The 14,246-nt window shown below is 36.6% G+C and overlaps 1 protein-coding gene across 1 annotated transcript in view; it reads right to left on the bottom strand.

The window, feature by feature from the left end:
- Window positions 1–14,246, bottom strand: part of NEGR1 (neuronal growth regulator 1) — a 1,042,362-nt gene that overhangs the window by 592,527 nt on the left and 435,589 nt on the right. The window contains exon 2 of the mRNA XM_010848743.1: window positions 6,839–7,071. Within this exon, the coding sequence (XP_010847045.1) occupies window positions 6,839–7,071 (233 nt within the window). The remainder of the gene's footprint in view (window positions 1–6,838; window positions 7,072–14,246) is intronic.

The following is a 14,246-nucleotide window of genomic DNA, read 5'->3' as shown; positions in this document are numbered from 1 at the left end:
GCTGGACTTGGGCTATCTGAGACTCCTCTCCCTTTCCCCTATCAGTTCTGCTCATGTTTGCACTACTAGCAGCCATTTCAAGGACTCAGCATGAAGAGAGCAATGTGTTTTTAGGACCATCTGGACTGAAAACCGGAGAAGGCAATGGCACCCTACTCCAGCACTCTTGCCTGGAAAATCCCATGGATGGAGGAGCCAGGTAGGCTGCAGTCCATGGGGTCTCGAAGAGTAGGACATGACTGAGCAACTTCACTTTCACTTTTCACTTTTCACTTTCATGCAGTGGAGAAGGAAATGGCAACCCACTCCAGTATTCTTGCCTGGAGAATCCCAGGGACTGGGGAGCCTGGGAGGCTGCCTTCGATGGGGTCGCACAGAGTCGGACATGACTGAAGCGACTTAGCAGCAGCAGGACTGAAAACATGCCTGAACTCTCTTAAGGGCTCAATATAAACTTTTAAGATTCTTCCAAGTAGGTATGGAGGTCCACTCATCTTATGATCACTCAAGACTAGCCTCATATGTAAGTTTCCTTGTTTCTTAAATCTGCCCCCTACTGGTCTCAATCTGAACTGGTCTGCCTCTTTCTCAGGTTTCTTCTTGCCCTTTGTGTATGGGTACCAGTTTTGGATTTTACCAGAGGAACTCTAACTGATCTTGCTCCTCTTTCTGTGTTGGGTGCTAAAATTCTTAGAACTAAAATTTTTACCAACTCCTAAAATATATAAAGAAATCATAGTACAAATTTCATGATTCAACCTCATATATGATTATATCCTACTCTTCTTACCTTATCTTTCGCTTCTGATTTATCCTATTCACCTTGGTGTACTAAATACTTTCTATAAGCCATTTTTAATTCCAATCCAATGTAAAATAGAATGCTAATAATAAATGATATTTGAATGTGCTGTCTTTTGACATTACAAAGATTTTCTTTAAACAATGACTAAGCTAGAGACAGGGATCTAACATGGTCATAGTTAAGGATCTTTGAGTTGAAAGAGGATGGAATTTACAACTAGGATATATATTAGAGAGTATTCTTGTAATAAATTGCTGGAGAAGAAAGAAAAGGGAAGATTGAACAGAGCAAGAAGTTGAGCTGTGGTAGATACTGTTCAATGACTTCAGCTGCTCTAGAGCCAAAATGGCCCATCAGTTATCTAACTGGACAGGAGAGAGTTTTTATAACCCCTGCTTTAATTAGTCATTAGTCTTTGCTGCTCCAGGTAGAACTTAATCTTTCCTCTCTATGTTGTTGTTCAGTCTCTAACTCATGTCTGACTTTTTGTGACCCCATGAAATGTAACATGCCAAGATTCCCTGTCTCTCACTCCTGGAGTTTGCTCAAGTTCATGACCACTGAGTACGTGATACTGTTCAACCATCTCATTCTCTGCCGCTCCCCTCTCCTTTTGCTTTGAATATTTCCAAGCATCAGGGTCTCTTCCAATGAGTTGGCTCTTCAAGTCAAATTGCCAAAGTATTGGAGCTTCAGCTTTGGTACTTCCAATGAATATTCAGGGTTGATTTCTTTAGGATTGATTGATTTGATCTACTTGCAGTCCAAGGGATTCTCAAGAGTCTTCTCCAGCACTGCAATTCAAAAGCATTAATTCTTTGGCACTCAGCCTTTTTTATGGTCCAATTCTCACACCCGTACATGACTACTAGAAAAATCATAGCTCTGACTATACAGACCTCTGTTGGCAAAGTGATGTCTCTGCATTTGAATATGCTGTCTAGATTTGTCATAGCTTTCCTTCCAAGGAGCAAATGTCTTTCAATTTCATGACTGCAGTCACCATCTACAGTGATTTTGGAGCACAAGAAAATAAAGTCTGTCACTGTTTCCATTGTTTCCCCATCTATTTGCCAGAAAGTGATGGGATTGGATGCCATGATCTTAGTTTTTTGAATATTGAATATTGAATATTCACTCTCCTCTTTCACCCCATCAAGAGGCTCTTTAGTTCCTCTTCACTTTCTGTCATTTGCATGGTATCTTCTGCATATCTGAAGTTGTTGATATTTTCCCCCTCAGTCTTGATTCCAGCTTGTGATTCAACCAGCCAAGCATTTCACATGATTTACTCTGCATATAAATTAAAATTCAGGGTGACAATATACAGCCTTGTACTCCTTTCCTAATTTTGAACCAGTCAGTTATTCTATGTCTGGTTCTAAGTGCTGCTTCTTGACCTGCATACAGGTTTCTCAGGGGATGGGTAAGGTGGTCTGGTATTCCCATCTCTTTATGAATTTTTCCATAGATTGTTATGATCCACAGAGTCAAAGGCTTTAGTGTAGACAAAGAAGTAGAAGTAGATTTTTTTTTCTGGAATTTGCTTGCCTTTTTTATGATCCAGCAGTTATTGATTAACAATATGATCTCTGGTTCCTCTGCCTTTTTAAAATCCAGCTTGTACATCTGAAATTTTCAGTTCAAATACTGTTGAAGCCAAGCTTGAAGGATTTTGAGCATAACATTACTAGCATGTGAAATGTGTGCAATTGTACAATAGTTTGAACATTCTTTGACATTTTCCTTCTTTAGGACTGGAATTAAAACTGACCTTTTCCAGTTCTGTGAGACATTATTTTGCTTACATGCTTGAGTGCTGGTCAAAATTTCTTCTACTCTGACTAGAGAAAACCTAGAGTATATCTCCCTGAAAGGGCACAAGTTGAATGATAAATGTTCCATATATTGTGTGTGTGTGAATGCATGCGTGTCTTAAAACAATACACATTTGTTATTTCCATTTCTATACTAAAGCGTTTTAACTGCTCAGAGTCTCACCAGGCAGTAGTCAGGGTGTTGGCTGCGACTGCTGTAAATATATTTACTTATTATACAATATCTTTAGGTGTCTTATTCTGTGCTGTATACAACCTAGATTCTACATGCAGACTGTAGTAGAAACCATTGTGTTATATGGGTTTCCCTGGTGGCTCAGAAAGTAATGAATCCACCCACAATGCAAGAGACTTGGGTTTGATCCCTGGGTTGGAAGATCCCCTGGAGGAGGGCATGGCAACCCATTGCTGTATTCTTGCCTGTAGAATTCCATGGACAGAGAAATCAGGCGGGCTGCAGTCCGTGCGGTGGCAAAGAGTTGGACATGATTGAGCAACTAACACTAACTGTGTTCTATATTTGAATAGGAAGCATTTAAATTTTATGTTTATCATGACAGTATTGTGATAGAGATCTCCCTTCATAATAAGTATTCAAGTCATATATATTCTTATACTCATGAACAATAAAATGGCTCTTAGTAAATGCTATACCAAATGGTTTGAAATTCTGGACAAATAGCTAACTTGATTTAACAGCATTAAATATGGGCAATGAAAAATTTATTTTCTTACTACATCTATCAGCCAATTTCCATCCCTATGAAGCAAAATTCCAATATACCACATTGTTCAAATTCCATGAGTACATACATTGTTCAGCTCAATTGGTGAAAGAAAATAGGGAGATAACTAAAGCATTAAAGTAAAGTGTTAGTCACTCAGTCATGTCTGACTCTATGTGACCCCATTGACTGTAGCCCACCAGGTTCCTCTGTCCATGGGATTCTCCAGGCAAGTTTCCATGAGTGGGTTGCCATTACCTTCTCCAGGGGATTTTTCCAACCCAGGGATTGAACCTGGGTCTCCTGCATTGCAGGCAGATTCTTTGCCATCTGAGCCACCAGGGAAGTCCCAAATAAAATATACTTATTAGAATAAGCATTAGAAGGTGCTACTATATAAAAATCACTTTGCATAGTTCTCAATACAAGTGTTATGATTTTTTTCATTTTTTAACTTAAATAACTATTTCTCTTTCAAATCAAAAGCTAATAATCACAGTGGATTTTTTCCCCTGTCATTTGTCTTTTTGGTTTTGATTAGAATTGACTTCGATTTTCTGATCTGAATCCACTTTCTTCAAATGAGAAAACTTTTAGAGAGTCTTTCAAGAGCGATCATAGGTTTGGAATCCAGGTTTTCCAACTCCTACTTCAGTGTCTTTTCTCCCCCATTATTCCATTTATTGATATTAATATCTCTGAGATACCAATAGTACCAACAAATATCCCATGCACAGTCTCTGTTGACAAGATATCCTTTTTATTCAGTTCAGTCGCTCAGTCGTGTCTGACTCTTTGCGACCCCATGAATTGCAGCACACCAGGCCTCCCTGTCCATCACCAACTCCTGGAGTTCACTCAAACTCACGTCCATCAAGTTGATGATGCCATCCAGCCATCTCATCCTCTGTCGTCCCCATATCCTCCTGTCCCTAATCCCTCCCAGCATCAGAGTCTTTTCCATTGAGTCAACTCTTTGCATGAGGTGGCCAAAGTACTGGAGTTTCAGCTTTAGCATCATTCCTTCCAAAGAATACCCAGGACTGATCTCCTTTAGAATGGACTGGTTGGATCTCCTTGCAGTCCAAGGGACTCTCAAGAGTCTTCTCCAACACCACAGTTCAAAAGCATAAATCCTTTTTATTACCCCCTTTCTAAAATGACTTTTAAAAACCAGCTCCCTTGAGTACATAGCTTCAATTAAAGATGAGCTTTGTTTTTACCAGCCAAGGTGTGTTTGACATCAGTGATTAATAAATAGCCTTTCTCTTACTTGTTAACATTTCCTTACCTTGGTCATCCAAGGCTTGACAAATTATTAGGTAAATAACATACACTTTAAAACTATCCAAATACATCTGAGTATCAGACAAACTAACAAATTTAGAGACTGAAGAGATGTGCACATCAGTTTATTTCTGTTTATAGTAAAGAAATGTAGTTTAAGTGGGGTTTGACTTTTTGTGACATTTATTTAGTTCTTGAAATTGACTGACAAGCCTACTAATTTGTTCCTTGAACTTTATTAATGTAATTGGAAAACTGCCCACATGTCAATCAACTTCTAATAAGTAATTAGGTTCATAAATACTGTAAAATTATTAGCTTTTAATTTGATCCAACCACATATGTCAAAACAGTAACACTAATTTTATTTTTCTAGAGGAACAAAATATAGTGACAAAAATTTAGTAAGTACATTTGTAAAATGCTCCTCCTAAAATGGTGTTCAAAAGTTTACATGGCCAGAAAAAAATAGTGCTGGAGTAAGGCATATAACAATTTCAATACTACTGAACAACATACGTAATGTAAAATTATGAAGAAATTCTATGAAAATTGAGCATATACATGTATATATATAAATATATAAATTTTGCACCATACCATACATATTTATAGTCTGGTTGCAAAATATGGGCCTAATACGGAATAAGAGAGAATGAAGAAAAGGAAGGAGAGATATTTTTAGTGTTCAGAAATATATCATTTAAATATACAAGAAGTAAAATGTCTATATCTTAAGTGATTCAAATATTACTGTCAAAGTATCCTTTTCCTTACATTATAAATTATTTCATATAGTGTTTGAACTAGAAACTTAAGTCAAAAGGCACTGAACAAAACAAGAGAACAAGAATAGGCTTGGATAACTGAAGAAAAGTGCCTTTGACTTGTAACTTCATGTCATTTTTTGAAACTGGAAAAATCACTGCCCTCTGGAATCTCTGGATAATCTTTGGATAACAATTGACTTTGGTGAAAATTTTATTATTTTCTCATATGCTTTTAAATAAAAAACAGCAAAAAGTCTTCAATGACCTGTAATAAGAAAAACCACCAAGGAAATTCACTGACTTACCCTTCAGTGTATACTTTTCTTGTTAAAGCTAATTGTTTAATAAGTTTAATCATCACAAAGTTAAACTATTTACTAATAACTGAAGCTGTGCTTGAATCCACTTTTACCCTTATGTGATGAAATAGTAAAGTTGTAGAATAACAATCTTTTCTGAATGTAAGCCATGTAACATAAATACTTACTGTTGATTTTTGAAGAGTAAACTAAAAAATAATACCAGTAACTTGCTCATTCAGCTTTCCTGATAGGAATAAAACAGGCATTCAATGGCACTACATTATCATATAATTTGTTATTAGTTTTACTTAGAAATACTGCAATATCATTTTCAGTTCCATAGTATTCTATTTTTATGCATCCAGTACATGATTAATCTATACAGCACAAGGAAACAATGCAAAAGGGCAAAAATATACATTTTTAAATTTACTAGCATTTTAATTACATTTTCCATGAAAAGTAACGTGTTGAGGGTAAATATGCTCTTACATTTTAGCATGCAAGTTAAAGAAAATAATTTGCTGATTCTGTTTATATTTGGATATTGTAAGTTAGCTATGATTTATGATCTACTGGATGTAAATCAAAAATAAAACATTGTGAACCATATTTTTCCATTACTCTATATTTAATTAAAGTAATTCTAGAAGGGTGTTTCTCTTCATTGCAACTTGAATCAAAGTAAAAAGAAGCTGAATTGAGACAAAGTGTTGGAAAGCTTGAGGATTATTTTTAAAAAGTTACTAGTCATATTGCAAAAAGTTCTAATAGTTTAATGTAGCCATCACAGGTTATCAAAAAATTATTGTAATGTATCAATCATGTATCTCAAAAATTTATTGAAGGGGTGATGCATAGGAAGAAACAAAATGAATCATATACAAAAGAATCATAATGTGGTGTTAATGGATAATTTTTGATCTCCGTAAGTAGGGATTTGTATGCCTATAATAGCCATTATACTTAATGGAATCTAAGAACATAAATCCCTGAAAACAGTGACAACGTAGCTTTCAACATTGTCAGTTACCTCACAGTCATTCTTATATCCAAATACCAAACATTTCTAAGCACAGACCTTCACTATAGCAGATATGGAAATGAGTACCTTGCACAGTCAGATGCACCTGCATTGTTCTTGGTGTATGCTGAGTCTGAACAGAACATGTGTACGGGCCATCATCTGTCACATCTACATTCTGTATCTGGAGGCTGTAGTCCCTTTTATTCAATGTTGAAATTGAAACTCGAGGATCCACTGACCACTTATCACCTCCTGCAAAAATAATACTTGACCGATTCAGCCAGGCACCCTTTGAAGCTCCATCTTCCAAATAACACCTGCAAATTACCAGAGATAGAACATTATTAATCAAAATGAAAATGAGAGACATTATCTTTGTTCTGAGTGTATTTCCATATGCTGAATTATGGCACTGCCACAGATGCAAACATCAGACGTAAACACAGGAGACATGAACACATTGGTACATTTTTCATCCTCAAAGCAAATATGAAACAATATCTTCGCACAGTTCAGTTTAGTTTTGTTTTTTTTTACACGTGTCTGCGTGTATGTGTATTTTAATTCAAAGCCAGTCAAAATCTTTTTTTTTTTTTTCAGTCTGGGGGACAAGTACATTTAAATAAGGTTAAATTAATTCAAATAACAATTTCAACACAAAACACATTTCTTTCTTTGAAATTATAAGAAGTAGAATAGGTTCATTAGCTAGTCTGATTTAACCTAATCCAATTCTGTATATAATGTACCAGATGCATAAAACACAAAATGGTACCATATATAAGTTTATTTTTAAAATTATCTGAATTTGCAGAGCAGTAGACCTGTACACCAAAACTATAAACTGCTTTTTACTAATAATTTTGGTGCTGTAATTAAATGTAGCAAGGCTAATATAATACTTTTAGTAGTAAATTCTTGCCATCTTTTCAATAAACCGATCAACAGTTTTTCCAGAAAGCATTCTTTTATCCAACAATACTTACAGAGCACCTACTATTCAAGGGGCATTGCCTTTGCTCTCCAAAACTTTCAGTCTACTAAGGAAGACAATCTAATTAAGTCAACCAATGAATAAAGCACAGAAAGAATACTTTTATTAAATCAGATACAAGACACATGAGAAACAAAAGAGGGGTACTTGACATAGAAAGGTGGTTATGAGTATAGAAAATGCCCAAGATAAGGAGATGAATAGTGGAAGATGTGATGTTCTAGACAGAAGTGCAATATGTGGATAATACCAGGGAAAGGTGAGAGAGGAGAGCCAAGCATTTCAAGCAAGTAGAAAGTCTGGAATATAAGCTAGGATGGATGAGAGATAAAATTGAAAAGGTAAACTAGACATAAGTGATAATAGAAAGCATGATGATTATTAGTAGATTTTAAGGCTAAATCTGAAGTCATTTATTCAGAGTTGTAATTCTATAACAAAATTCAAAAATATAGCTTTGCATCCACCAGATATCACGCATGCCAAGATTTGAAACAGAAGGCTGTAGTCACGTATCAGTGATTTTGCTGAGGCCTGGAATTCTAAATTTTATCTTGAAAACACTGTGATACAAATTAAAGACTGGTTTTCTTAAATGAGTACAAAGCACAGCTACAGAATCAAAATACACATACAAGCAAATAGTTTGACAGCATTTCTACAGAACACCTTAGGGGACTGAAGGCAGCATTTTGAGATTGGTACAAAATGGCAAGTTGAAAACAACAGGGTAGACTACTGCCAAAGGTATCAAACTAATCAGTGGGTGAAAAGATAAGGAACAAGATGCAGTGCTGAATCTAATTTGCAGTCAGCTTCACCATCTACAGAATGCAACTAGTAGAAGTCATACAGGTCACTGTTAATTGAAAAGCTTTTCCTGATGTATGTAATGAAGAAAATAAAACCCATTTTAATGACATAATTGAATAATTATAGTGTATTGTCATTCTTAATAATATGCTGAAAGAAGCTACAGGGGACAGTTTCCAATTCACAAGATCACATGTGTATTGGTATGAGTAGAACATGGAAACACCTCTACTAGGATTATGATAATCCCAATATCTACATTTAATATGTGGGTTCACCAAGCATTTATTGTGTGACCTTTGCATTTGTGGCCTTCAAACTTTATCACATCTGGTGTTCCTAACAACACTGGGAGGTAGAGATCGCTATGCTCAATTTCATCATCAGAATAGAAATAGAATTTTTGAGTTAAATAACTTGCCCAAGCCACGTTGTTAGTCGGTGGCCAAGTTGAATTTGCAATCAAGTCTCATATCTTCACATTCAACGTCCTTTTCACCATAATGAAGATCAAAGGCTTTTAAAATAGATTTCAGATATGGGAAGATTATTAGAATGTTGCAGAAATTACTGCAAGTAATTTCTTATTTACTGAATGTGACCAACTGCTTAACCTGTCCTATTCTAAAGGAAGCAGAAAATTAATTATTAATGGACATTTTACCATGAAAGTCTGATTTAGAACACTCTGTCTGGTATTTTCCATTCCCTAGAGACAGCAGCAGTTTACCTTTATTTGGGGGTGGGGGTATCAAGAAGACTACAAAAAGTAACTAGTATTTAGATATTAGGGGTTTCATAGACCTGATCAGAGTTATAATTCTTAGTCTTATCATAAGCACTGCTCCTCTGTTGTTGTATGTCAGGGATATTCACAGAAGAATAACTTCTAACTTCTTCACTGAGAAAAACATGAAAAAAAGGATCCTTTATGTCTCCTTGGCTAAGATAATTATATTACATAAATTTTATTGACTCCAATCCAAAATTTTTCAAAACATATATTAGGAAGACCCTTTAATGAGACTCATGGTAAAAAAGCTGGTGTATCATTTCCTTGGATTTCTGTAGGACTGTGTCAGATTACTGAGGTAGAACCTAAATACCTCAAATTGCCATATATGGAATTTAACAAATTGGGAACAGCAACACTTAGGCATGACTTTCTATTTTATAAAATTATTATATATTTACAGAGACTACAAGAGGATGAGATGGTTGGATGGCATCACCAACTCAATGGACATGAGTTTGAATAAGCTCCATGACTGGTGATGGACAGGGAAGCCTGGTGTGCTGTGGTCCACGGGGTTGCAAAGAGTCAGACATGACTCAGCAACTGAACTGAACTGAAGGTCAACTATAAGATGATTATGCAAAATGTATTACATAGGCATATACACATATGTCTCCTATCTTGCTCCTTTTTGTGCTCCACATCCACCCTATTTTTTTCCATTTATACAAAGAAATACTGCTTGATACGTATATGCTTTATTAAGAAGAAATTCTGGAAAGAAAGAAAGAGTTTAGGTATGACAGAGGGTAACAGGAGGGTACAAGAAGGACAGAAGTAATTAAAATTAAGTTTTGTAATCTTTGGGCACCAAAAATTTTTTTCCCCCCTTTGGTTGAAGAACTCTAGTGATCTAAAGATATAATCTGTTGGAATCCTGGCTCATGCAGAATTTATAATTTAGCAAGTATGATAAATTACATTCATGACTTGCCATCATATTAGAAAGTGAAAATATAGTAATTAAATTGCTGTAATAATAAATTATTATAATTATCTGAAGGCTTCTGGCTTCTGCCATTGACACCATTCTCCCCACAACAAACAGAATGAACTTCAGGATTTAAATGAAATCATCAACAATTCCTGGAATCAAGACTGCTTGGAGAAATATCAATAACCCCAGATACACAGATGACACCACCCTTATGGCAGAAAGCAAAGAGGAAATAAAGAACCTCTTGATGAAAATGAAAGAGGAGACTGAAAAAACTGGCTTAAAATCCAACAATCAAAAAACTAAGATCATGACATTCGGTCCCATCACTTCATGGCAAATAGATGGGGAAACAATGGAAACAGTGACAGACTATTTTCTAGGCTCCAAAATCGCTGCAGATGGTGACTCAGTTCAGTTCAGTCACCCAGTCATGTCCAGCTCTTTGAGACCGCATGGACTGCAGCACAGCCAAGCTTCCCTGTCTATCACCAACTCCCAGAGCTTACTCAAACTCATGTCCATCTAGTCAGTGATGCCATTCAACCATCTCATGCTCTGTCATCCCCTTCTCCTCCTGCCTTCAATCTTTCCCAGCATCAGGATCTTTTCCAATGAGTCAGTTCTTCATATCAGGTGGTCAGAGTGTTGGAGTTTCAGTTTCAGCATCAGTCCTTCCAATGAATATTCAGGAGTGATTTCCTTTAGGATGAACTGGTTGGATCTCCTTATAGTCCAAGGGACTCTCAAAAGTATTCTCCAACACCACAGTTGAAAAGCATCAATTCTTCAGTGCTCAGCTTTCTTTATGGTCCAACTCTCATATCCATACCTGGCTACTGGAAAAACCATAGCTTTGACAAGATGGACCTTTGTTGGCAAAGTAATGTCTCTGCTTTTTAATATGCTGTTTAATAGGTTGGTCATACTTTTCTTCCAAGGACCAAGCGTCTTTTAATTTCATGGCTGCAGGCACCATCTGAAGTGATTTTGAAGCCCGCCAAAATAAAGTCTGTCACTGTTTCTATTGTTTCCCCATATATTTGCCATGAATTAATGGGACCAGATACCATGATCTTAGTTTTCTGAATGTTGACTTTTAAGCAAACTTTTTCACTCTCCTCTTTCACTTTCATCAAGGTGCTCTTTAGTTTTTTTTTTGTTTTCTGCCACAAGGGTGGTGTCATCTGCAGGTGAAGTTATTGATAGATGACTCTATGGTGACTGCAGCCATGAAATTCAAAGATGCTTGCTCCTGGGAAGAAAAGCTGTGGTCAACCTAGACAGCATATTAAAAAGCAGAGACATTACTTAGCCAACAAAGGTCCGTGTAGTCAAAGCTATGGTTTTTCCAGTTGTCATGTATGGGTGTGAGAGGTGGACCATTTAAATAAAGCTGAGCACTGAAGAACTGATGCTTTTCAACTGTGGCGTTGGTTAAGACTCTTGAGAGTCCCTTGGTCTGCAAGATCAAACCAGTCAGTCCTAAAGAAATCAGTCCTGAATATTCATTGGAAAGGCTGATGCTAAAGCTGAAGCTCCAATAATTTGGCTACATGATGCAAAATGACTCATCTGAAAAGACCCTGATGCGGGAAAGATTGAAGGCAGGAAGAGAAGGGGACTACAGAGGATAAGATGGTTTTATGGCATCACCGACTCAACAGACATGAGTCTGAGAGAGCTCTGGGAGTTGGTGATGGACAAGGAAGTCTGGTGTGCTGCAGTCTATGGGGTCGCACAGAGTCGGGCACGAATGAGTGACTGAACTGATCAACAGTTCCAAGCCTTTCTATTTCACTCATAAGTAAAACTCTAATCCTGATAGTGACCAACCATCCTACATAATCTGACCACTTGATTCCTCGCTGACTTTATCAGTTCACACTCTTCCCCATTTACTCTGCTCTAGACTCTGGGTCTCCAGCTGTGCTTCCAATAAGTCATACATGCCCTTGCCCCAGGAAGTTGGTATTTCTGTTTCTTTTACCTGGAACTCTGTTCCTCCAGAGGTCTGCATAATGTATTCCCTATCTTCCTTAGGTCTCCAGTGAATTACGTAAAGTGTTAAATAACAGAAAATACCACTATTCCCAGAACTCCCATGAGACATATTACCTGTTTACTGGGTTATTATTTTGTGTCTCTCCCTGCTAAAAGTAAGATCCAGGAACTGTCCATTTAGCCACTTCTGTATATTCTAAGGCCCTATACATAATGGACAATAAATAGAAATACTTGTTGAGTGGATGAATGTGGGCAAAAATTAAGATGCTTTTAGAAGAAGAAATAATATGGTAAAGTGTATCAAAATTTCCAACGTGCAACCTGGTTCAGAAAGAAAAGTCATGGACATATTAACTATGACACTAAGTAATTAAACACGGATATTTGTGGCACAAACGATAACTGCTGTAAAATACAGAGAAAGGTTTAAGCAATTAAGTGTTTGGTGGGGAACTAAACTCAGCATTGAGTGAACAGAGTAAAGTGGTTAGTGGGGGGTTAGAGGTCAGTTCCTAACTACTTGAAATAAGAAAGATCCACAACATTTGTCTCTGTACTTGAGGAACCACTTTAAGCCAGTAAATATTCTGTTTAGTACATACTGGGCACTTTGTTAGGCACTTTACATTTCATATTCTATATAATCCTCACATTAACTTATGAGCCAGACACTATTATCTTCATTTTATCTACAAAGACATGAAGATACTGGGAAATTGTAACATGAACAAAGCCAATCAGCCTGCACTCTTAACCACAGTGATAGACTATACTATTCATTCTTAGAGTCAGACAGCAGCAAGGGTGAGGGGTTCTTCTGTTTCAGATGGAGGAATTAATATGTGAGGGATAAGTTGGTAAAACAAAGATGATCAGATCATTAATAGGGGAAAGATGAAGTAACAATTCTCAGGTTACAAACTTGGATCATTTTTCATCTCTGGACTTCCAAATAGAACATTTTAACAGCTAGTGATCTAGGATCCCTTTGAAGTCTAGACAATGAAATAATATGAATAAAAATGTTTAGCAATAAATATATCCTTTAATTGTGTATGACATGGATTTTCTTGAGAGCTTTTTTTTTTTTTTTGCTCCACTTAAAAAATCTGCTAGACTACCTACTTTATAGGGACATGAGTGAAGCAGTTCTAAAAATACCCTCCTCAACATAAGCTGTGCTCACACCAAGCCAGTTATCATGACAAATACTTAAATTTTTTGTCAATCATCTGGATGTTTACATACACAGTTCCAAACATCTGGTTGTTGAAAAATTTATAGAAAATAACTTTAATAGTTCATTTTGTTCAATATTGTTTAAACCTAAACTTAAGATAGTTAATACTTTTCTAATAAAACTGACATTGCTGCATCTGAACTCTTTTAAGGAATTCCTTTATAAATGGCATTAATACACACTGTGTTATGCAGCTCTGCTCAGTCATGTCCAACTCTTTGAGACCCTACGGCCTGCCTCCTGCCAGGCTCCTTTGTCCATGGGAATTCTCCAGGCAAGAATACTGGAGTGGGTTATTTCTTCCTCCACCAGGGAATCTTCCCAACCCAGAGATCAAACCCCTGTCTCTGGTGTCTCCTACATTGGCAGGCAGATTCTTTACCATTGAGTCACCCAGTAAACCCATTAGTACACATTAGGCAAGTCCTTATTTTGGGGGGTATAAAATCCCACTTGGTGAGGTGCTAGTTGAACGAAATGATGTTGGAATTATCCTAACAGACTCTATGACGCTATCTCCTGTGTGATTAAATCTGAAAGGTAGACATCAGAGAGCTTAGTAGAAATGAGCATATTTGGGTTATTTATTTTTTTAAGTTGATTAAGAAATTAAGCCTGTGACTGCCAAAGGATGATTGTTTTTCCTTTCATCTATCTAATTCCCTGTAACACGTTCCCCAAACATAAGCCTTAGCACCATTTCCA

The sequence above is a fragment of the Bison bison genome, unplaced genomic scaffold (genome assembly GCF_000754665.1).
Source record: "Bison bison bison isolate TAMUID 2011002044 unplaced genomic scaffold, Bison_UMD1.0 scf7180017864271, whole genome shotgun sequence".
Taxonomy (NCBI): domain Eukaryota; kingdom Metazoa; phylum Chordata; class Mammalia; order Artiodactyla; family Bovidae; genus Bison; species Bison bison.
This window is presented reverse-complemented; position numbering and strand designations above follow the sequence as displayed.